The sequence below is a fragment of the Dama dama genome, chromosome 13 (genome assembly GCF_033118175.1).
Source record: "Dama dama isolate Ldn47 chromosome 13, ASM3311817v1, whole genome shotgun sequence".
Lineage (NCBI taxonomy): Eukaryota > Metazoa > Chordata > Mammalia > Artiodactyla > Cervidae > Dama > Dama dama.
In genome coordinates this window covers 62,090,904-62,115,946 of record NC_083693.1, presented here as the reverse complement: position 1 = coordinate 62,115,946, position 25,043 = coordinate 62,090,904, and the positions used below count along the sequence as shown (strand labels likewise).

Below are 25,043 nucleotides of genomic sequence, written 5' to 3'. Positions count from 1 at the left end.
TTAATTCCTTGTAGGAAATGAAAGTGTTATAAAAGACGAGTTTCACATTTAATATTAACAATGATTTGAAATTCACATAGTCTAATCTACTATTTTAATCTCGCTATTTAGTAACTCTTAACCCTTGGACTTGACTCCTAATATATTTTTCATAAAAACATTTCTTTGACCTAACACATCTTAGTTCAGCTTTTGGCAAGGAGTGTTAAGGACATCACAAAAATAGTTTCAATTCTACCTTGGTATAGATAGTAGCAAATTATTAGGATAACACCTTTTAATAGCTAACTCTCTCAGAAACCACCTACACTCCTGCCTTTATTGAGCTCATACTAAATTTATCTTAATCTCCAGCCTCCAGTTTTTGGACCTTCATTTTCTACTGGTTCTTTCTGGTTTTACCTGGACTTCAACCTTGCCTCTTAATGATAGCCATTAAAAAAAGTTTATTCCAATTACCTTCCAATCACCTCCAAAATCACCTTCTGAAACATATTTGTATGCTTTTTCAAATCATTTTCTATGTAAACTTTAAGAAAGCACAGTTGTGATACCATATATAACAAGTTTTATCTCCTACTTTTGCACATTCAAGGGAAAACACAGACTGTGCATTTAATTAACGACCTTGGTTACTAGGTTAAAGAACAAGGAAAAAAATGTTCATAAACTTAAAAGTTTTTAATATATGGCATGTACTTGTACAGAAAAATTCTACTTAAGATGGTTCTTTGGACAAATCAGACTCATTAGAAGGCAGCTATTTTTTTTGCCCATATTTTATCACCATGTAAAAATAATAGTATAATTATTTGTGTAAAGTTGAACTTATCGTCTCAGGAAACACCTAATTAACTTAAATTTCCTCTATTGGTTTCATTGGTTGGATACCTTAACATTACTCCTTTTCAAAATATAAAATTGAGAAATCACATGTTCAATTAAATTTCATAATAGATAATATCTTTATTAACAGGGATCAACTTTATAATGCCATAAATCTTATAATGCTTAATATATTATTTATAATTTCCAGACTCTTAAGATTTTAGACTAATATAAAATTGAATGAAAAAATTAAACTATCAAATATAGTTGATAGTTTCGTATAGTCAAAATGGTTTTTCCAGTGGTCATGTATGGATGTGAGAGTTGGACCATAAAGCAATCTGAATGCCGAAGAATTGATGCTTTTGAACTGTGGTGTTAGAGAAGACTCTTGAGAGTCCCTTGGACTGCAAGGAGATCAACCCAGTCAATCCTAAAGGGAATCAGTCCTGAATATTCATTGGAAGGACTGATATTGAAGCTGAAACTCCAATACTCTGGTTACCTGATGTGAAGAACTGACTCATTGGAAAAGACCCTGATGCTGGGAAAGACGGAAGGCAGGAGAAGAAGGGGATGACAGAGAATGAGATGGTTGGATGGCATCACTGACTTGATGGACAGGAGTCTGAACAAGCTCCAGGAGTTGGTGATGGATGGGGATGCCTGGCGTGCTGCAGTCCAGGGGGTCGCAAAGAGTCAGACACAACTGAGCAACTGAACTGAAGTGATGGTTGATTTACAATATTGTGTTAATTTCTGCTGTATGGCAAAGTGACTTGGTTATATGTATGTATTCTTTTTCATATTCTTTTCCATTATGGTTTATCACAGGTTATTAAATATAGTTCTCTGTGTTAAATATGCTTTTAATTTACCCTTGTCTGTTATACATTGTAGGATAACCATCAACAAACAGGTTAAAGGATATACAAAAGCCTCTGGATGATGACAAATACATGTTTTTTTCTGTCACTTAAACCATTATAAAAAGGACATATATAGTCACGAAAAGAATGAAAAGACAGCTCTTGGTTATATGAATTTTGATTTTTTGTCTGTGAGGAAACAAAAGTTGGTATCTTTGGGTGAGGTTATATTTAATATATACAACTGACACTGCCTTAGGTTAAAAAGTTACAGGGAAATAAAAGGAGGTACCCAAGGAAATGCGTATGTTTTCTCCATTTATCATGATAATTGCTATGGTTTTTTTAGATCATAAAATCAATATAATGTATATGTTATCTTATTTAATATTCTTTTTAAGGTTTAGTTTTCAAAACTTATTTTAAAATTACTTTTAAATTTTTAAATAGACCTGAGAATAGATATGCTTTTGGATTGCTCTTAATTTTGACAAGTACTAAAATAAGCTTTTCAGGAATTCCCTGGTAGCCCAGTGGTTGGGACTCAGTGCTTTCACTGCCCTGGCCCAAGGTTCAATCCCTGGTCAGGGAACTAAGATCTTGCAAGCCGTGTGGTGCAATCAATAACAACAACATAAATAAATAAACAGAAAAAGTTTTTCAAATACTTCAGACATCTTGAAAAAATTTTAAGAAGAAAAATAATGATTACTTATTGGAAACAATCTAACATCTGCACTGATATTAGATATATTTTCAGGATTGTTCATGATTTTGACATGTTTTAAAACTAAAGGTTTTTCTCTTTTAGATACTCCAATCATATTTCTAAAAGAACAGGGAGGGAGGTTCAAGAGGGAGGGAATATATATGTACCGATGTCTGATTCATGCTGAGGTTTGACAGAAAACAACAAACTTCTGTAAAGCCATTTCCCTTCAATTAAAAAATCAATAAAAAACAAACAAAAACAAACTACTTGCTGGAAACAATGTACTATCCAAGGAAATTTCAATTTTTAGGATTAAGTTCACACCAAACACATTACTGCAACTTGCTGATTTGGGATTTTCTATTACCTTTAAATTTGTCACATTAAGTATTCTAAATCTTTCCCACATTCTTCAAATGTCTGATTCTCTATTTTCCATTCTCAGCTTGGCTCTTCATTTACAAGATTATGGAAGCCTAATATTTGAGCCTTGCCCTTAAAATGTGACTCACCAATCAGCAGCATGAGCAACAACTAGAAGCTTAGCAGACGTGTAGTCTCAGAATCCCTCTCCAGACAAACTGAACCAGAATCTGTACTTTAACCAGATCCTAAGGGAATATTTATTGACGTTAAAATTTGATAAGCACTATTCCAGAGCTCATTGTCTTCAATGTCCAGAGCTCCATTCTTTTGGTTAAAAAAAAAAACCTGCTGACTCAAAGTTTTTCTGAATCCTAAGTTATCTTCCTTTTATTTTTTCCTCCAGGTCCAGAAGAAAAAAGACTTCTGCCTCTGTTCCAAAGCTAACCTCTCTATATAACCATGTTCTTTTTTTTTTTTATAACCATGTTCCTGATTCATTCAGTATATAATGACATTAATTCCTTGCCTTTCCCTCTCAATTTGATTCTCAACTATGATTAGAGAGATCAAATCATATATTCCTTGGAAATCTAAGATCTACCACAGTACAGAGTAGGCATGGTGAAGTCACCAGTGGCTCTTTGCTACTTTTAAATGACGTGGTTCCTGTTTAAAAATAAAACACAGTGATAACTCATCCTGCTACATCCTACTACATCTTGCTTGGTCTTGTCTTTTACCCTCAAACCCTGAGATTCTATTTTCTCACTTAGATATTTGTGGCTACTGATTGTAGACACAGCACTGTTAGTACTGTTATATAAACAAACAACAACTGTCATTATCAACACAGTGCTTACCATCACTTAAGAGAAAGAAGACATGGTTCACATGGGCTAAATACCAAAAGAAGAAAAAAATGCTAGGCAGTGCTTTTAAGAGTAATCTATAAGCTTGAACTTGGCTTCACACTTAGTGGATGGCCAAAAAGATGCTTAATAAATGTTTACTGCTTATATTAATAAGTATTTTCTTATCAGTTCATCTCTTAAACTTATAAATTTAGTCTCTAAAACCACTTTTTTCCATGTCTCACTGACTTTTCAGTAACCATGTTTTATACCTTTAAAAAGCTATAGAACCTAATAACTACATACAAGTGAAGCAAGTATGCTCCTTACTTTTCAGTCTAGGTTACCATGACTCTTAACTCATTGTAGAGAAATCTGTTAAGAAAAATAAAGCTAATATGGTGGCCAGGTAGTGATGGCTGATTATTGGACCCCACTAACCCATTAAAATAGTCCTAAAAGCACAGAAAGAGATTCAAAGCTAGAATACCACAAGAATCTGTATATTAGTATATACAAATTGAAATGACACTTGAAGACGAGGCAACAAAATGTTCACTGAATGCTTTTCTCAGTAGTGAGACTGCTGAAAATCCTAAGTTTCGTCTTTCTGCCTTTCTATAGTTTCCAAATTTTCTATAACAAGCACATACAACTTTTAATAATCAGATGAATTATTGGGAGGAAATTAAGAAAGATAAAATTATGAGAAAAGTATCTTCTAAAATTATTTTACAAGTAGCAAGCTGATATATAAGAATAAATCATGCCTTTTCAGATTTCATTCTCCTCAAAAATCTCTCCTGCCTTTAACAGCAATGATGTGCTTCCTGAAACTCTCTTTTTACTTCACTTCTAAAACCTCTGTTCTTCCTTGATTCTCTTCCAACTCTTAGGCACTCTTTCTCTTTACCTTGTTTGGTTCTGTCTCCTACTGCTTTTCCCTAAATGGGGCTGTATGCGGAGACTGAGTCTTAAGCACTATGCTCTTGTTCTGAGAACTCCTCAAATCTCACAGTTTCAACAAATTACTTCTCAGTATGTGACTTCCAAGTTCTACATCCTAGTTCTTTCTTTGTCTCTTGAATAGTGGTCTTCAACAAATTCAACTAAGTGTTCTTCCACTATCTAAAACTCATTTTCCCCCCAAATTAACTTCCCTTGTTGAGTCTTTCTTATTCGTGGATTTATTATGCATTTTTGTCACTTCATTCAGACGAGATCGGCACGTTCAGGGTGGTATGGCCGTAGACTGTCACTTCATTCAAATCTGAGTTATCCCTCTTTCTCTTTATCTTCCTTTCCTCCAACACTTTGGCCACTAAATCCTTTGAAATACCTCTTACGTGACATCCTGCTAATTCTAATGAAACTCAACAATGCACATGTAAAGTAGTCCAATAAATGTACTAACTGATCTTCCAAGTCTCCAGTCTCCACCTTCTCAAAAAAGAAAGAAAGAAAAACTCACACAACTTAGACATTGCTGCTGTTGTGATTAGCTTTCCTAAAATACTGCTTTAAAAAAAGAAGAGAAGGAAAAAACCAAAACCAAACAACCCCTGTAGTCTCAAATCACTGTCAAAATAATAGACTAAACTCTTTAATCTAGCATTCAAGGGTCTCCAGTCTAGAAAGGGCCTTCCTCTTTAACCTTTCCTTTTTCTTACCACTGTAATACAAAATAATCCCTCTAAGGAAACTAATCTATTTATCTTCAAAATGAGCTATAGGAGTATGTAACTGAAACATTCGTGAGTTTTTATTGAAGCATCTTATGTCACTAACTTGCTCTATGTGGACAAGACAGAAATAACATTTTAACAATAGACTGCAAATGTTACAATTGAGCCTGGGCGAGTCAGGACAAATTAGAACAGGGGTCACGCCATTTTGGAAAAAGCAAAACTATGCAGACAGTAAAAGACCAGTGTTTGCGAGGAGTTAGGGAGGGAGGGAGGGATGAATAGAAGGAGCACAGAGAACTTTTAGGACAGTGAAATTATTTTGTGTGATACTACAATGATGGATATGGGTCATGGATATATTTGTCCGAACCCACAGAATGTACAAATACCAAAAATAAACACTAATGTCAATGGAGGTTCATCAGTTGTTAACAAATGCACCACTTGGGGAGAGATGGTGTTAGTGAAGGAAGTTACATGGGTGGGTGTAGAAAGGGGCTTTAAGGAAACCCTCTGTACTTTCAATCTTGTTGTGAACCTAAACCTGCTAAAATATAGTATTGCCCTATTTTTTTAAAAATATACATGTACTTTTAAAAACTTCATACATAAAAATATTTAAGTATTTAATCCCTGTCATCCATTATGATAATTTCCAATGTAATCAATAATTCTTCCACAGACCATTTCTGAGCAAGAAAGTACAGTCAATCCTCCAAATCGATGGGTTCTGCACCCACAGATTCAACCGCGGATTGAAAATATTAAAATAAAAAAAAATTCTAGAAAGTTCCCAAATGCAAAACTTCAATTTTCCATTCTTTGGTAATACATAGCATTTACACTGTATTTATGTAGCTATTTACATAGTATTTACATTGTATGAAATATTATAAGAAATCTTGAAATGACTTAAGGTATACAGGAGGAGGTTATAGGCATCTATAAACATGGCATTTTATATAAGGGACTTTAACATCTACAGATTTTGGTATGCTCCAGGGCCCAGACACCAATCTCCCTAAGATACTGAGGGACAAACTTCTTTCAAAAGCAATGTATGTCTACACTAGAATTTCAGAAATGTACTATTTTCAGATTCTTGGCACTTTGGCCAGCACCAGAATCTTAATACACTAGCATTTCTCTTTTTTTAGGTTGTGCTGCACGGCTTGTGGGATCTTAGTTCCTTGACCAGGGATTGAACCTGAGCCAGGGCAGTGGAAGTGCCGAGTTCTAACCACTGGACTGCCACAGAACTTCCTACATTAACATTTTAGATTTGACAAATAACAAGCAGTGTTAAAATCAATGCTTACAGAAAATCATTCATTCCCAGGTGGTTTAAAATACACGAGAAAAACCATACCACTAAATTATGTAAATAGGAAAATTACTTTAAAAATAACTTTAGAATTAAAAAGAATGAGCGGGAACACTGTTCACTTCCATCCATACTGCAAAAGGCACGAACTCATTTACACAAATGATCTCCATACTGGGCTCTTGCCTACATTTCTAGTTTCATCTGCTACTTTCCACCAAACAGGTTCAGCTATGCAGAAATACACCATTTCTTACTAATTTGGCAAATCCTTTTATAATTTAGTATCTCTGAACATTTTCTTCAGTCTGAAATTCATCAGGACACATCCACATTTAGCAAATTACTATTCATCTTTTATCATGTCATTTGAATCACCTACAAACAAATTAAGAAAAGTTTGACCACATGAGTGTAGGATAATTCTAAGCATAGAAACAAACAAGTGCAAAGAAATACTGAGCTGTAGTAGGTAGTCAGCTGTTGTGTTACTGGTGTAGTAATTATGTTTTGTGTATGAACACAAATAAATGTAACTGATATTAACAGACCAGAAGCTGTAACTCCAATCCTTTGGCCACCTGATGAGAAGAACTGACTCACTGGAAAAGACCCTAATGCTGGGAAAGACTGAAGGCGGAAGGAGAAGGGGACGACAGAGATGAAATGGTTGGGTGGCATCACCGAGTCAATGGACATGAGTTTGAATAAACTCTGGAAGTTGGTGATGGACAGGGAGGCCTGGCATGCTGCAGTGCATGGGGTCCCAAAGAGTCAGACATGACTGAGCGACTGAACTGAACTGAAATTAGGGACCAGGGTTAAATTGTGAGAGAAGGGAGATACAAACATGGACTAAAGGAATATGAGAAAGAATCTCGTAGTGCTGGATTTGCATTGGAGGTATCAATATGAATTTGTTTAAAAAAAATAAAGGTATTCCTAGGTTCCATCCACTGAAAGAGTCAATCCACAATGATAAGCAATACCACTGAGCACATCTATACCCTGACTTTGGTTTTAAAATTTCACTTTCTAATTCAAAAAGCATTTCTTGGGCTCTTGGAAAAAACACTGGCTCCAGGTCTGGAGCAAGAAAAATACAAAGTAACCCTGGGCTTAAACTTAAACATACTATGTTTAAGTTAAGAAAGTGTTCAAAGACTTAAGAGTCATGTTACAGGACACAGGTGCCAGCCACCCATCAAATCAAATTTGAGACAATTTTAGCATCAAAAGGAATACTCATGCATTTAATTATTACACATAGGATAAAAAAGAATGCCAGGTAACAAATACAGAAGCAATGTTAGAATTTTCAAAAAAGTTACCCTTTTTTGTAGTTCCCAACGTAATAAATGATACAGGTAAGGGTCATTAGTGGATGTTAACAGGGGTGGAAGGTTGTTGAGGTATTCCTAGTGTCACAGAAGTATCTTACAGATCATATGCTAATTATAAAGAGGAAAATAAACCTTTGCAATGGAGTGGTATGGTTATTACACCTTAACCAACTGAGGCAATGTGAAGTTCACAAGGTTGTATTTTTGCTAAAACTGTTTATCTTGAATGTAACATAAAGAAACAGCAAGACAGATTAAGATTCTTCAAAAATAGGTCAATGTCATGAAAAAACACACAGATGGGCATGTACTTCTATATAAAAGACATATTAACCATGTGAATCTTGATTGACTGGATCCTGGAAGACAAAATAGTATAAAACACATTTTGGGGACAATTGCAGAAATTATTTAATAGAGGCTATTACTACTGGTATTCCGGGGTGTGATACTGGTATGATGGTTATAAATGAGAATGTCATTCTTACGAGTTATATACGGAAACATTTAGGATGAAATGTCAAGATACCTGCACTTATTTTCAAATGGTTCAGCAAATACGAAGAACCTATGGCAACATGACAACTGGTACAGATGAAGTATATGAATATTCACTGTGTGTGCATGTGTGCGCGCATGCGCGCTCAGTCATCTCCAATTCGTTGCAACCCCATGGAGACCCTTAGGCTCCTCTGTCCATGGATTTTCCATGCAAGAACACTGGAGTGGGTTACCATTTCCTCCTCCAGGGCATCTTCCCGACCCAGGAATAGAACCCATGTCTCCTGCAGTGGCAGACAGATTTTTTACCACTGAGCCACCTGGGAAGCCCCAATATTCACTGTACTATTCTTTTAAGTAAACTATAGACTTGGAATTTTCAAAATAAAGACTTTGGTGGGGGGGATCCCTTAGTTCAGATGTCTGATCTTGGAAGGTTTTTCCCCCACCAGTGTAATTATTTTTTCTACTTTCAGCATTTCCATAGGACTCGAAATTTCTATTTTAGCACTTAACCAATTTGTAGCTGCCCATTTATAGGTCCCTTCCCTTAACTAAATTCTGCAAAACCCGTTTGATCTTCATTCCTAGAACGTGGTTCTTTTTCTGGTACCTACTAGGTATTCAGTGTTTGTTGCATGAATGAGATAACAGATATGCCAAAGTGACAGATCAAAACTGAAATCCAGGTATTGTCTATACCAAATTGTGCCTCAAATTTAATCAAATCCATCAAGCAGGAAGCCTACTGAAGGTTCCTGTGTGTTCTGCCCCATTATAATTGATACATCAGCAAACTGATGTAAAAACAAAAGCATGACAACCCTCAAGGAGCCTCACCCCTCAGTCATTACAGGCATATTTCTATTTTAAATTCTTTCATAGTTTCAACTCAAGGAAATTAGAGAAGATGCATACCTGTTCTATGTCCTTGGAACTGGAAGTCTGGTTTTCTCCTGTGACTCCAGGCTGCTCATTTTCCCATGGTAATTTATTTTTTCCTTTTCCTGCACTCAGTACCCTTCGAGTACAGACAGTCGGACTATAAGGTCCATACATTTGCATGCTATCCCTTGCGTGGTCACCGCAGTGACAGTGTGCACTCTGAGTCCTGTTACCGGCCAAAAGCCAGTCTGCATCTGCTCCATGTGCCAAATGGCTCGATCTACCCTGGGCAGATGATGGCATGAGTACCGCATATTCCACAAATCCCTGTTCTGTTAACTTTGGGAGGGTTTTCCTAGCCAACCTGGCCTGCACAGCATTCATCACTCCATCTCCATTATCCTGCAGCTCCACAGTATCCACAGCTTTGAAAAGGGTGCTGGTTTTACCTGAGCCCATTGACGATGCCAACACAGCAAAAGCTTCAAGAGCTGCCTGGCGTACCCTGCGTTTGCTATCTACAAGAGCTGGGGCAAGATCAAAAGACAGTTTGGATAAGTCAAAATCCTCACTGGGATAAGTCAGGAGGGAGCAGATGCAAATATTCACCACCTCCTCTCTCACTCTGGAATGCTTATGTTTGAGATGTTCCAGGAGCAAGCAAAGCACCTGTTGAGGACCTACTTCCTTCATGAGCTTGAGGAAGATTTTCATGTACTCTTGTTTGATCACCAACTTGTTGTCTGCCAGCACTTTGACAGAAGCTGCTATAACAGGTCCCAAGAACTGTTGTACCTGCTCTCCAAGGCGAATAACCAGTAAATGCAGGACTTGAAGTGTGCCGTGGACCACTTTGAAGTTAGAATCGTCTAACAAATTATACAGCAAACTAATGAAACTCACAAGGCTAGGATGAGAGGTGGAACTTGGGTTAAAGCGTCCTATCACCTGTTTTAGTTCCTCAACAGCCTGAGTCCGGTTCTTATAGTCTTCCTGATCTAACAACCTTGAATGCAGCTCCTGAGGAATAATCCCAAATTTAAGATTGCTGTTAGAAAGACTCACTGCACAGGGAAGGGGATCTTCAGGAAATCCAGATGTTTCAAGTTCCAAATAATAAGGAACCTGACTCCCAAACTGGGACTCCAGGCGGCGATTGTAGTGTCTCCTCAGGGCAGAAGGCAGGCGAGAGATATAGGATTGAAATCTCTCTTGGCCAAGACGCTCCCCTATTTGTTGAAGTGCAGAGAAAGCTGTCTCAGATTCTTCTTCTATCTCCTGACCGCCAAGCTTTCGGGCTAAGGATATTATCACTTCGGTAAGATCTAGGTCGAGCAACAAATCCTCAGGGGTAAGCAATATAGGGAACAGTAGTGCTGTGGAGGCTCTAAGCCGGGCGTCGGTACTTTCCAGTCCTTGTTGTATAAGCGTCCTCAGCACCTGTCCAGAACTACGCTTCAAACAGATGTGTAGGATCTGCAGCGCATCCTTTCGCAGGGCTGGATTCTCTTCTCGTAGCGAGACGACAAGCTGAGGCAGAAGAGCTAAGCTAAAGGCCTCTTCCAGCTGGCCTAACTCTCCCTGACCCCGGAGAACGTCCGAGAGGAACTGCAAGCAGAGTCGTTTCTCATCACTACCTCCTTCCACAAGCACTCGGCCCAGGGCCCGATACATCGCTTCCTTTCGTCGGGGGAAGCCAAGTCGACCGCCCCGCCGCGGCAAAGCAGCCTGTAAAGCCTGGAAGGCCTCCGAAGGATCGGGCGCGGTCCGCAGTTGTTGAAGGAGCCGAGTCTCCTCTTCATCTCCCCCCGACAAACCACCTCCAGGCCCAGACCAACTACTTGAGATTGCCTCCGCGGGCATCAAGAGGGTCGAGGCCAGAGGCGAGGGTGTCGGGGGGCAGGAACCGTGGTCTCCGGCAGCTCCACGGCAGCAATAGTTTTTCTCGCCTCTCATGGCGCCCCCACCTCGACTATCATCAGTCTCTGGGGCGGAAGGACGACTGCGACTCTGGAGGCGATAGGCACAGAAGGATGGAAGAGGCGGCAGCGGGAGCAGGGCTGAGGGCGCAGCCGCCATGGAGGGTCGTCAAGTGGCGGAGACTAGAGCAAACCATCGTCTCCGAAGGGCTCGATGGAGCCCAGCCTTCCTGTTCCTCTCCAAGCCTCAACCTGCAGAGGAGGAAAATGAACAACTTGAGCCCCTGACTCCCGGAGGCTGCCTTCGGCAAAATGGCCCCCGCCTGAGCCCCAGACCCCACAGCTGCCACCGGGCGTAACCAGGGGCACCACGTGACCAAACCTAGCGCTTCCATGGTGATGTACCCAGCGCGGACCTCTTGACCCGGAAATCAACCTGCCGTGATGCATGCAGGGTCATGTAGTCCACGTCAGACATTCGGGCTAGGCGGAAGGGCTCTGGAAAAGGAAGTGAGAACACTGCGAACGTAAGGAACGTATCTGGAATGGAGAAGGCGAGGAACAGATAAAGCATTAAGCGGAAGTGACGCTCTCCTCGCTCAGGGCGGAAGTTCCCCGCCCCACCCGTAAGAATTAGGGTTTGACTAGAGACAAGTAAGGATCTTGCCCGGTCTCGAGTTGTCCACCGCTCTTCCTCCTCCTGTCGCTGCGGGCGTGATTCCTGGGACTCAGGTATTTTCCTTTGCTGTCCTTCTGCAGCGCAGGCTTTGACAGAGTTCTGCTGGAGTGCTGCTGGTGTTAGAGTAAGATGTAAAGAAATGAACGGGAGCAAGCAGGGACAGAGGCGACATCTTCTTGTGCAGGGCTCGTTATCGCAGTAAACGCGTTGTGGTCTACAGCCCTGAGTAAGGGCGATCCTTTCTTCCTGCCGTCCGCATACCGATACGAGAGATGCGGACTAAGGCCAAGCGCAGAGCTCGCGTACTTTTTTTCAAATCCCGGTGTTTGGGGACCTTACTCTCCTCTCCTACCTCCCCCCTCCCCAGCCCCAGTCCCCCTTTCCTACTTCTCTTACCCTCGGGTTGTGAAGGGTTGATGGTTTTCTGTCGTTTTCCCTTATCCTCATCACTTTTAAGTTCTCTTTGAAAACGTACTTGATCTGCAGATAAATCTATTTTTCCTTGTAGCTAAACTTCTGTCCCTTTTAGGTTCTCAAAGTCTAATGCAGCTCCTCTGTGGGATTCACCCCTTTCCCCCGCTAGCTCCCTCTGCCACCCCAACCTCCCTGCAGGATCTTCTCGCAGCTCTGCAGCCTTTCAGTCTCCTGGAAACCGAGATTGCAAAGACAATTTCAGTTGCGGTTGAAGTTCTTTGCCTCACCGTCCTGAGAGAATTCCGCCCTATAGATTTAGAGCCGATGATAGACATTTCTTTGTTTTAGGCGAACTGTGATTTTGGTAAGCAGTCTTTCTTCTTTGTAATTAAATGTAGGCGGAAACAATTGAAAAGCTTGAGTGCCTAGTGTGAGGCAGAGTTCTTTCAAGTGTGGAAGAGAATATTTTGGGGAAGGAATAATACACTTGTTTTTGAATGACCCAGTGAGAAAATTGTTATCATTTGAAGTCTTCAGTTTATGCACTTAAAATGCAAGTGTTCCTACCCAGTTCTGTAAGTCTTAGTATGCCAAACCAATTTTATAAAAAAATTTGCTGGATAAGTAAGGCAAGTTGAAAAATCATTTCTGGATGGTGTCTTAAAGCACAATTTGATTATTATAGGTTTCTTTTTTCCTTTTCTTTTGGAAGTAGAATAAATGTAAACGAAGCCTGTGTAAACATACATCCTCCTTCTGCTTTGGTTTAAATTCTAGGATGTTACTTGATTTTAGTTAATTATTTTAGTGTTTAATGAATCTCCCTTAATTTGGTTTGACTAGATTTCAGTAGACCAAAACTTTTTTTTTTTTTAAATTTTGTGGGTAGGATAACGGCAGAAGAGTGAAAACCAAGACATGATTTTGACAGTTGTCAATGAGAAAGAATGTCAGTTTCTCATTTCCAGTGAAAGAAGTTCAAATTCATACTTTTACTCATATGTTAAGACTTCAGGAACTCAATTCAGACTAAAGTAAAAGAATGATACACACAACAGAATGTAACATTAGAATGCCAGTTTATGTTGGAATAGAAGATAACCCTGTCCAGTGATCAGAATTTTCAGGTTGAAAATCCAGTGCATTCTTTCCTGTATCCAAGAACTTGGGAAGTTGTGTGGTAATCATGGAACAAAAAATGAATTTGGAAAGTCCTGAATTATATAGCATCATTAAAATTATGGTAGAAGTTTAAGAATTACCTGTTCTCTCTATAAAGAATACTTTTCAAGGGATTTAAATGCTTAAATCAACTACTTATATCCTTTTCCTTGAAACAAAGCAAGATGAGTTTTCATTTTAACCCCTGTTTCTTAGGGCCCTGTAGATCACTATGTTATAGATTGCAATCTGTTTTATATCTATTACCTTTAACTTCCTTGATGAAGACTTGGAAGATGCATTATTCTCTATGATGGATTTTTAGGAAACGGGACCTTACCAGCATCCCATATCTTACTAATTATCTTTTAGGGTTGAAAGTGAAAGTCCCTGGGTTGGGTCAGGCTCTTTGAGACCCCATACACTGACTATACAGTCCATGGAATTCTCCAGGCCAGAATACTGGAGTGGGTAGACTTTCCTTTCTCCAGAGGATCTTGCCTACCCAAGTATCCATCCCAGGTCTTCTGAATTGCAAGCGGATTCTTTACCCCCTGAGGCACCAGGGAAGCCCATCTTTGAGGGTTATTTTGTGGAAAATAAATCTCACCCATTTAATGTGTATTCTGTTTATTTCTGTCATGAAACAAATTTTTAAAAAAATCTTATTCTTTAATTCTAGGGATCAAGGGAATTCTAGACATTGTGTATTGACTTGTGTTTTGTATTTATCTGTATATAGAGATAAAGTTTTCTTAAATTTCAGAATAGTGGAATACACTATTGGGTGTATTAATAGTACACGTCTGAAAGTTGAAAGGGAGTAATTAAGAATACATTGCAAATAGCAAATTCAGGCTTTTTTAAAAATTAAGATAATTTCAAGAAAGTTTAGTTAAATTAATGGGTTCTAAGAATGTGTGATACAGACCTTAATTTTTTGAACTGAAGTTAAGATAAACACAGTTGCCCTAAAAACATCCCTTATTTCCACAGTCAGAATAAAATATTAATTGATTGAATTAGCCACTGTAGTTTTTTCCTTATTCTTACTCAAATTTACAGACATCGAGGGATACTGGAAATAAGTGCATTCTGTAAACTGTTGAGAATTTTGTATAGTTAAAGAAGTTATTGTGAAGAAATGCTATGCAAATAAAAGGTGCTCTTAACATTAACAAGTAATTATAATTATACTGTTATTTATTGAGTGTTTGCTATGTGCCATACACTCTGCTGAGTACTTAATGAATATTAACTCATTTAATCCTCACAACAGTTTTCTGAGGTTACATCATCTACATTTGTACTATGGCACATTTAGTGGGTGTTTCCATTGGAAAGTAATTACTGAAATTAGTCATTTTAGCTATTTGCTTAGAGCTTTGGAAAAGTTTTGAGGGAGGAGGATGTTGAAACTAGGATAAAATTAGGTTTTTCCATCATTAATCATTCATATCTGTTACTGTGTATTATTTGATTGTATGTATTTTAATTTTCCTCTTTGAGTTTCTGTTCTGAGCCTTTTTGGTTTCTTGCTTGAGTCAAAACTTTAATAAGGTTAAGAAATTATGAGCTTATTTTTATCCATATAGAATTAGACAGATTTTCTTACTGTGGTATCAGTGTTATATTTCATTTACTTAGATTTATGTCCCACATCCATTGTTCAAGTCAAAAACTGTACTTTTAAACAATAAAAACTATCAAGGGTGAAACAGATCACCAGCCCAGGCTGGGTGCATGAGACAAGTGCTCGGGGCTGGTGCACTGGGAAGACCCAGAGGGATGGGATGAAGGGGGGGGGGTGGCGCGGATTGGGATGGGGAACACATGTAAATCCATGGCTGATTCATGTCAATCTATGGCAAAAACCACTACAATATTGTAAAGTAATTAGCCTCCAACTAATAAAAACAAATGGAAAAAAAAAACAAAACGGGTTGCATTTTAAGCACTAATCTTTATAAATTAACAGAATTTAACATTTTTTCTAACCAGTTTTTCAGTAGATGGGTTAATTCGAGCTTTTACTGGATGTGGTAATGGCTTTGGGGACTTGCTTTCTTCTGTATTATTTTGGAATCTGTGTCCAGTGATTTGCATAACAGGCTTCTAATTTTACTTTTGTTTCTCCAGATATAATGAAAGTCAGTCTCGGATAAAAGGAAAATATGCCGCCTTGTTCCATAGGTTCATTGTTAAAATTATATGCCTCTTGAGGTTTGACAGAAAACAACAAAATTCTGGGAAGCAATTATCCTTCAATTAAAAAATAAATAAATTTAAAAAATTATATGCCATAATTAGTTGAATTCTGTGAGAATTGAAATGTGGAAAAGAAATTTAAACAATTCTTGTTTCTCCTCACCATTTATTTGCTCTTATTGTAGCAGATAATTGCCTCCCAACTGATTTCAGCCCCACTGTTTTGTAGCTTAGGTGTCAATTTAAGTATAATAACTTACAACTTGACCTTTATTAGCTTGGTTTCAGAATATAAAATTGTGAAGTTGCTGTAGACTATGGAAAGTTTGAATCTAATTTTATCTAACATTTGCTGATTGCATCTTTCTGTTATGGTTTAAAATGCTTTTCTTTTCTCTTTATTTCTTATAAATTAATACTTGGACCAAGTCTACTGACTTGGTTTGATTTTGGCGTGTGTGTGGTGGGTTATGGGTGGTATTATGATCTTCTATCAGAAGGCCCTGTTGTCTGGTGGTCTCTGTTTTTGGGATGTTAGCAGCCCTTCATAACCAATGCCTGCCTCTGTTACTTCGTTAAGATTGAGAAATGGTGATATTCTGTCATTCCTTCTCTAAAAATTGGGGTACTTTTTATAAAGAAAAACTTACCCTCATCTGTTTGGTAACCCACTTGTACAGTTAATATAGGAAGTTCAGTTGCTCAGTCATGTCCGACTCTTAGCAGCCCTCTGGACTGTAGCATGCCAGGCTTCCCTGTCCATCACAAACTCCTGGAGCTTGCTCAAACTCATGTGCATCAAGTCAGTGATGCCATCCAACCATCTCATCCTCTGTCCCCTTCTCCTGCCTTCAGTCTTTCCCAGTATCAGGGTCTTTTCAAATGAGTCAGTTCTTTGCATCAGGTGGCTAGAGTATTGGAGTTTCAGCTTCAGCATCAGTCCTTCCAATGAATATTCAGGATTGATTTCCTTTAGGATGGACTGGTAGGATCTCCTTGCAGTCCAAGGGACTCTCAGGAGTCTTCTCCAACACCACAGTTCCAAAGCATCAATTCTTCAGCACTCATCTTTCTTTATTGTCCAATTCTCGAATCCATACTTGACTACTGGAAAAACCATAGCTTTGACTATATGGACCTTTGTTAGCAAAGTAATGTCTCTGCTTTTTAATATGCTGTCTAGGTTGGTCATAGCTTTTCTTCCAAAGAGCAAGCATCTTTTAATTTCATGGCTGCAGTCACCATCTGCAGTGATTTTGGAGCCCCAAAAAATAAAGTCTCTTACTGTTTCCATTGTGTCCCCTTCTATTTGCCATGAAGTTCTGGGACTGGATACCATGATCTTGTTTTTTGAATGTTGAGTTTTAAGCCAGCTTTTTCACTGTCTTTCACTTTCATCAAGAGTCTCTTCAGTTCCTCTTCGCTTTCTGCCATAAGGATGGTGTCATCTGCATATCTGAGGTTATTGATATTTCTCCCGGCAATCTTGATTGCAACTTGTGCTTAATCCACCCTGGCATTTCACATAATGAACTCTGCATATAAGTTAAATAAGCAGGGTGACAGTCTACAGCCTTGACATAATCCTTTCCCACTTTGGAACCAGTCCATTGTTCCATGTCCGGATCTAACTGTTGCTTCTTGACCTGCATACAGATTTCTCAGGAGGCAGGTAAGGTGGTCTGATATTCCCATCTCTTTAAGAATTTTCCAGTTTGTTGTGATCCACACAGTCAAAGGCTTTAGCATAGACAATGAAGCAGAGTTAGATGTTCTTTTGGAATTCCCTTGCTTTTTCTATGATCCACCATATGTTGGCAATTTGATCTCTGGTTCTTCTGCCTTTTCTAAATCCAGCTTGAGCATCTGGAAGTTCTCAGTTCATGTACTGTTGAAGCCTACCTTGGAGAATTTTGAGCATTACTTTGCTAGCACATGAGGTGAGTGCAATTGTGCGGTAGTTTGAACATTCTTTGACATTGCCTTTCTTTGGGATTGGAATGAAAACTGACCTTTTCCAATCCTGTGGCCACTGTTGAGTTTTCCAAATTTGCTGGCATATTGAGTGCAGCACCTTCACAGCATCATCTTTTAGGATTTGAGATGTAGGAAAGGTATCATAAATTCTTGATTCTTTCCCTTTATTTGCTTGGTTTCAAATAATGAGTTGATTCATTAACTTCTTCTAGTGGTGATCAAATTTTTAAAATTATAATAATTATATTATTATTATGAACTCATGGGTTTAAGCTTGTCTGCTATGTTTTAATCAGTTGCAGTTACTACAGTGGTCCAAAGTTTTTTATGACCTTAGTCATCATTGATAGCTTTATTGCTATCTAGTATGTAATGATTCCAAATTTATCTTGACGTTTTCTGTCCTAGGTCTAGAATCAGCTGTTTGCCCAAGGAATTCAATTTCCTTAGAGGGAAACGATATTTAGGGACCGCATCTGGTGCTAGGAGTGCTCTTTGCTACTGGATTGGTCATAATTTCTAGCCCTTTTCAGTTGTCAGAGCTCAAAAATATGATTTTTTCCCCCTTAATTATACATTTTATACATTTGTATCATATATATTTTATGTTATATGCATAATTTATATAGTTAGTGTGTATAATATTGTTTATATATATATATATATATATTTATTCTGTTATTTTTACTTCAAAATCAGACTACAGGGACTTCCCTGGTGGTCCAGTGGCTAAGACTCCATGCTCCCAATGCAGGCAGCTTGGGTTCAATCCCTGGTAAGGGAACTAGATCCCACATGATGCAATAAAGATCCAGTATGCCATAACTAAGACTCAGAGCAGCCAAATAAATGAAATATTTAAAAAAAATCAGACTGCAGGGTTTATGTTTAACATCTCAGCCTTATGTCTTTCTCTCTTTTCTCCTTTACTAAAAATCCCAGATCACAAATGATGACCAGGGATGATAGAGTTAGAAATGTCAGATAATGCACCATGGCAGTGCACAGTAACCATTTCAGAATGCAGATAACATCTTCACCAACTATGTGAAGTAGGATAAGATTTTTTAAGGCATACCTCTCTAGGGGTGGCCCATCAAATTACTGTTTTAAAGTTATTTGGTATGGTATGGTTAGGCTGCTAACTTTACGTTGGGTTCCTTTGTTTCCTTTTATTTTCAAATTTTTGTTTTTAAGGTTTAATTTTGCTTTATAGTTATGTAAAATACCACCTTAATTCCACAGTCACATCTATAAAAATGGGATATGTTCAAAGATGTGTAGCTTTATCTCTATCCCCTCCACTCTGTTCTCTCCCTCTTCTGTTAGGTAACCTTTTAAAAAATATACCACGTTATATTTCCTTAAAAAAAAAATAGGTGGGTAAATATATTTGTAACCCCCCCCCTTTCTTAAATAAATAGTGGCCTACTGTACACATATTTCTCTTTCATGCTTGGATCAGGAAGACCCTGCAGAGTAGTATACACAGTTTCCTCCTTCCCATTCACAGCTGCGTAGTATTCTATTGTGTGGATGTGCCATAGGTTTCTTTCAACCACCCTTTTGTTGGTGGGCATTAGAGCTTAAAATTCTTGGTTTGTTGCCTCTTAGTCTCTCAAATACAAAACTAAAAAGCATAAGGTATTATTCTTTTGCTTTTACAAATAGACCTGTAATTATTAACCTTATGCATTTGTCTTTTTATATTTTTTACCAGTGTATTTTTTGATAATTTCTTAGAAGTAGAATTGTTGGATTAATGAGTAAATGCAAATGTAATTTTGCTAAATTTTCCAGGTCTATTTCCAGAGGCCTCTATCATTCAGCATCCCCAAGGGATGGATGAATGTGCCTGTTTCTCATAGCCTCACCAAAAGTATATTGTCAGGAAAGCATTGTTTTTAATAACTCCATATAGTTTGTGTGTGTGTGTGTGTGGTATTTTCTTTAATTAAGTACAAAGACTTTTCCAATCACGTCACATGGAGATCATTTTATCCATGCTCTGTTTGGCTGTCAGTCTTTTGTCTCTCTCCTCAGCAATGGTAAAGCAAATACCCTTTCCATGGGGAAGAGAGATCCATGGTTTGTTGCCTTTGCCAATAATGAAAATGTTTGAGAGCCAAGTGGCAAAGTTGTTGCTGTTGGCATCTTTCACATGAACTACATCTAAAGAACCTGAATGTCTCTTCCGGTTGGTAATCACACCTGTTCTTTTCAGGTTAGCACCTCCAGTCACCATGCACAGGTTACTAGTGTCAAATTTGATGAAACCAGTAATCTTGTCCATCTCCAAGGCAATTTGAATGCTGTCCTTCACTTTGATGAGGGGATCAGGGTAAAGGATGGTGGGGGCATCATGGGTCACCAGATGAAGGATTCCTTTTGTTCCCACAAAGATCTTTCTCACTTTACACAACTTACGCTTGGCCTCCTCAGGTATAATATGATGAAGAGCAAAATGACCCTTCATGTGATAGATCAAACAAAAATTCTCTCCAGTCTAATAATGCTGATGACATCCATAAAATCAGCAGGGTAGGTTATATTGGTGCAACTTTGCCATCGATCTAAATGAAACGCTGCTGCAAATCTTCTTTACTTCATCTCTGGTTAGGGCATACTTAAGTCTGTTCCTTAGGGAAATGATTAGGGGGAGGCGTTCCCTCAGCTTGTGGGGACCAGTAGATGGATGAGGGGCAAACACACCAGTCAGTTTATCCAGCATCCAGTGCTTTGGAGCTGCTACGGGCTCCAGGTGCTTCTTGGGACCTCTAGCCGTGGCTGTGCTGGGCAGAAAAAGAGGCCTCCATATAGTTTTAATTCATTTGACTACAAATGAAGTTGAACAGTTTTTCATATACTTAAGAACCATATATTTTTTAACCTTCTGTTCATTTCTTTAGACTATTTTTTCTATAGCGCTAGAGTATTTTAGGAATGTTTTGTTTATTGATGTTGCATCTTTATATATATTATAAAGATTTTTCTCAATCTTATCCACATTTTTTTCTTTGCTTATGGGCTTTTTAACTATCCAAAGTTTTTTAATGTAATTAATCTGACCTGTCTTTTCACTTGTACCATAGTTAGGAAACTGTTCTTCAATCTCAAGTTATAGAGAAATTTGCTCCATTTTATTCAAATACATGTATATTTTCATTTTTTCCATTTATACCTCTGATCCATTAGGAATTTATCTTGGCATAGATATGTGGAAGGGATCTAATTTCATCTTTTTTTCTTGAGGCTATTCTGTTATCTCAACATGTTTATTTAAAAGTCACACTTTTCCTCACTGATTTTGAAATGCTGGCTTTATCATAAGCTAAATTTTCCTATGTTGAATTATCCATTTTTGTATTTTCTTTTCTTCTCCACTGATTTCTTTCTCCAAACCAAGCATTCTATTTAATCCACAACAGATTTTACAAATGAGAATGTTCAAGTTTAGAGTAAGTAATTTGCCTGAAGTCTACAGCTGCTAAGTAGTCAAATGTTGACTTGAACCCACTCACCTCTCTGGCCCTGAAATTCACACTTTGACTCACTGTTCTTTTCTGTTTTCCGTGGTACTTACCTTTCATTATGCACAAGGTTGTTGATAAGATAAATGAAACTGTGTTAAAGCTGGCAAAGGTCAGGTTTTGAAGTTTAAGAATTCTTGCTTCTGTGAGCTATTTTTAGCCATTTATGGGTAAATAAGAACCAAGTATAGTCACAGTTGTAATACATAGTTTTGAAGGAGGTACAGTTATAATTTGCAATAATTTTTAAGTAGTTACACTTGTGTTGGAAGTATTTTAACTGATTTTAAAACATTAATGTGCATAAGAATGCTAACACATTCTTAAAACACAAATTGCTGCTCCTTCCTCTCTGTAGTTTCTGAATCCTGAGGTTAGGTGTGTGCTTGGACTCAAGAATTTGCATTTTAGCAGATCCTAGGTGATACTGATGCTGCTGGTGCAAGGATCATATTTTGGGAACCATTGTTTTAAAGCTTCCTCTTTTTAAAGTTCTGTGAACTTCTCTAAAGTCAAATTTCTTGAGCGACAGAAGTCAAGTCTAAAGTGTTAAAAATTATGTGTTATGACAAATCTTCAATGTAATTCACTTTAAGTTCCCTATATTTATTTGTTCTTTTAAAGTTCATAGTTCAAATCATTATGGTTCTAAGAGTATAATCTCTTAAACTTTATTCTCAGTAGTTCTTCAAGGGAGTGGACATCATGTCATTTGTATCCAGTCCAATGATAGAAATGTGTATGGGTGTTCTTTTACAAAGTCACCTTTACCAGTATCCTTCCTTTGAGTGGTTTTTAAAACTTTTTTTTTTTTATTATTATTTTGGAGAGAAAAAAAGGAGAAATACTATAAAGGGTATAAGTATAGGGGAACTGCTTCAACATGGTATTCTGGTGACCTTGCATATATCCACATAGGCAAAAGCTTGGACTGTGGGACTGAAGCTTGTGAGTCTTGGAACACTTTTATGATCCTCTTGGAACACGAGAGTAAGGCGTTAAGGAACTGCTACAAGGCTATCTCCCACCTGCCACCTGCCTCTCTGTCTCCCCTGGAAGTCTGCCATGAAGCTGTTTCTCTTTACCTTCCTAGAGTGATGGGATTTCACTGGTGGCTCAGACAGTAAAGAATCTTCCTGCAATGCAGGAGACTTGGGTTCAACTCCTGGGTTGGGAAGACCCTCTGGAGAAGGAAATGGCAACCCACTCCAGTGTTCTTGCCTGGAGAATTCCATGGACAGAGAGGCCTGGTGGGCTACAGTCCGTAGGGCTGCAGAGTCAGACACAACTAAGCAACTATAACACACACAAGTGTGATGAGGTGTGGGACTTTCGTGTCCCCTTTCACAAAGTAGAGCTGTGGGATGCAAAAATGCTGCATCCGCCCAGCCCCCTTTGTATGCATTTTTCTTTTTGATGTGTGGGGCAGGAATCCAGGGAGCTTAGTCTTTTACTGTCTGTGAGTAATAAACTGTCTAAATATAAAAATGGCTTACTGTATATTTTCTGGTCAGATCAGTCAGACTTTGGCCTTGACCTGTTTGTATTTGTTCATTTGACAGTAAGTCAGCTTCGTTTTTTGGTGAGCATGGAAGGGAGTCACATGGGTTTAGCTGGCAAAAACTGAATATTCCTAAGGAAGATAATTATAAGTCGTATGTAACAGTCATCGGGTACTTGCTGCTGCTGCTGCTAAGTCACTTCAGTCGTGTCCGACTCTGTGCGACCCCATAGACGGCAGCCCACCAGGCTCCCCCGTCCCTGGGATTCTCCAGGCAAGAACACTGGAGTGGGTTGCCATTTCCTTCTCCAATGCAGGAAAGTGAAAAGTGAAAGTGAAGTCGCTCAGTTGTGTCCAACTCTTAGCGACCCCATGGACCACAGCCCACCAGGCTCCTCCATCCATGGGATTTTCCAGGCAAGAGGACTGGAGTGGGGTGCCGTTGCCTTCTCTGCGTCGGGTACTTAATGGCTACCATTTTGTGTGTGCTTTATAGGTGAGGAAACTGGGACTTAAAGATCACTTTCCTAAGGTCACATTGCTATGAAATAGCACAGACAGTATTGTAACCCTAGGAGCCTGATTTCCAGAGCCCAGTTTCTTAAAATCATACCGTCCTGCATATCTGTATATGTGTCATATTTATACACATGTATATGTTTTTGTGTTTTGCATGTGTACATATATGTGTTTATTTACAAACCAGTATTATGTTATACTTTCATATCATGTTAATGGTAATTTGCCAGTCTTCAATTGGGTACACAAAAATTAGTTTAATTTTTGATTATTACTGTATGATTTCTTCCTACATTAAAAATGGATCTAACCAATAACTCATCAACTTATTTTGAGAATCAACAATTCTTTTTTTTTTTTTCATTTATTTTTATTAGTTGGAGGCTAATCACTTTACAATACCGCAGTGGGTCTTGTCATACATTGACATGAATCAGCCATGGATTTACATGTATTCCCCATCCCGATCCCCCCTCCCACCTCCCTCTCTACCCAATCCCTCTGGGTCTTCCCAGTGCACCAGGCCCGAGCACTTGTCTCATGCATCCCACCTGGGCTGGTGATCTGTTTCACTATAGATAATATACATGTTTCGATGCTGTTCTCTCGAAACATTCCACCCTTGCCTTCTCCCACAGAGTCCAAAAGTCTGTTCTGTATTTCTGTGTCTCTTTTTCTCTTTTGCATATAGGGTTATCATTACCATCTTTCTAAATTCCATATATATATGTTAGTATGCTGTAATGTTCTTTATCTTTCTGGCTTACTTCACTCTGTATAATGGGCTCCAGTTTCATCCATCTCATTAGGACTGATTCAAATGAATTCTTTTTAATGGCTGAGTAATATTCCATGGTGTATATGTACCACAGCTTCCTTATCCATTCATCTGCTGATGGGCATCTAGGTTGCTTCCATGTCCTGGCTATTATAAACAGTGCTGCGATGAACATTGGGGTGCACGTGTCTCTTTCAGATCTGGTTTCCTCAGTGTGTATGCCCAGAAGTGGTATTGCTGGGTCATATGGCAGTTCTATTTCCAGTTTTTTAAGAAATCTCCACACTGTTCTCCATAGCGGCTGTACTAGTTTGCATTCCCACCAACAGTGTAAGAGGGTTCCCTCTTCTCCACACCCTCTCCAGCATTTATTGCTTGTAGACTTTTGGATAGCAGCCATCCTGACTGGCGTGTAATGGTACCTCATTGTGGTTTTGTGAGAATCAACAATTCTTTAACACTTCATGTAGTCCAAGATGTCAGTGGTATAAAGTAGATTTCTTACCCAATAGTAAGAGATGGTAGAATGTAAAAAGCAGAGTAACTCTTAAGCAGACAATGTAAAAAAAAAAAAAAAAATTCACTAGTAATAGCTTAATAAGAAATAAGATAATATTTATCACAAGCTTACTAAATGATAGACACTATTCTAAGCCCTTCATATGTATAAACACATTTAATCCTCAGAACAATTCTATATTATTGTTATTGAGTAACTTTCAACCGTTGATTTTTCACACAGCTCTTAGATTTCCTTTTTTTTTTTTAGAGGACTCCATACCCGTAATACATGTCTTGAAGTTCTCTTCATCAGATGTTTTACTTTGCTTAGATCCCTTTTAAAGGATGGTACTCCAAATCTGTATTCCAGATATGGTCTGACATTTGCAGAGCCAAGTGGAACGTCTCCTCTCTAGTTCTATGTATTATAGTTCTATCAATGCACATTAAACCTCCATAAGATTAGTGTGCTAAAATGTGCTAAAATTA

At 38.4% G+C, this 25,043-nt stretch overlaps 2 protein-coding genes and 1 pseudogene across 4 annotated transcripts in view; 1 reads left to right on the top strand and 2 right to left on the bottom strand.

The window, feature by feature from the left end:
- Positions 1 to 11,656, bottom strand: part of TOGARAM1 (TOG array regulator of axonemal microtubules 1) — a 75,924-nt gene extending 64,268 nt beyond the window's left edge. For both annotated transcript variants that reach the window (XM_061159219.1, XM_061159220.1), the window contains exon 1: positions 9,401 to 11,656. In XM_061159219.1, the coding sequence (XP_061015202.1) occupies positions 9,401 to 11,446 (2,046 nt within the window). In that variant the 5' untranslated portion in view covers positions 11,447 to 11,656. The remainder of the gene's footprint in view (positions 1 to 9,400) is intronic.
- Positions 11,657 to 11,902: 246 nt separating this feature from the next.
- Positions 11,903 to 25,043, top strand: part of KLHL28 (kelch like family member 28) — a 31,395-nt gene continuing 18,254 nt past the window's right edge. Inside the window, exons 1-2 of one of the 2 annotated variants that reach the window (XM_061159218.1) lie at positions 11,929 to 12,018; positions 17,606 to 17,688. The gene's annotated coding sequence lies outside the window, so the exon portion shown is untranslated. Of the gene's footprint in view, positions 12,019 to 17,605; positions 17,689 to 25,043 lie in introns of both variants that reach the window. The other variant, XM_061159216.1, reaches the window with a different exon arrangement.
- Positions 17,700 to 24,845, bottom strand: LOC133068045 (small ribosomal subunit protein eS4, X isoform-like; annotated as a pseudogene).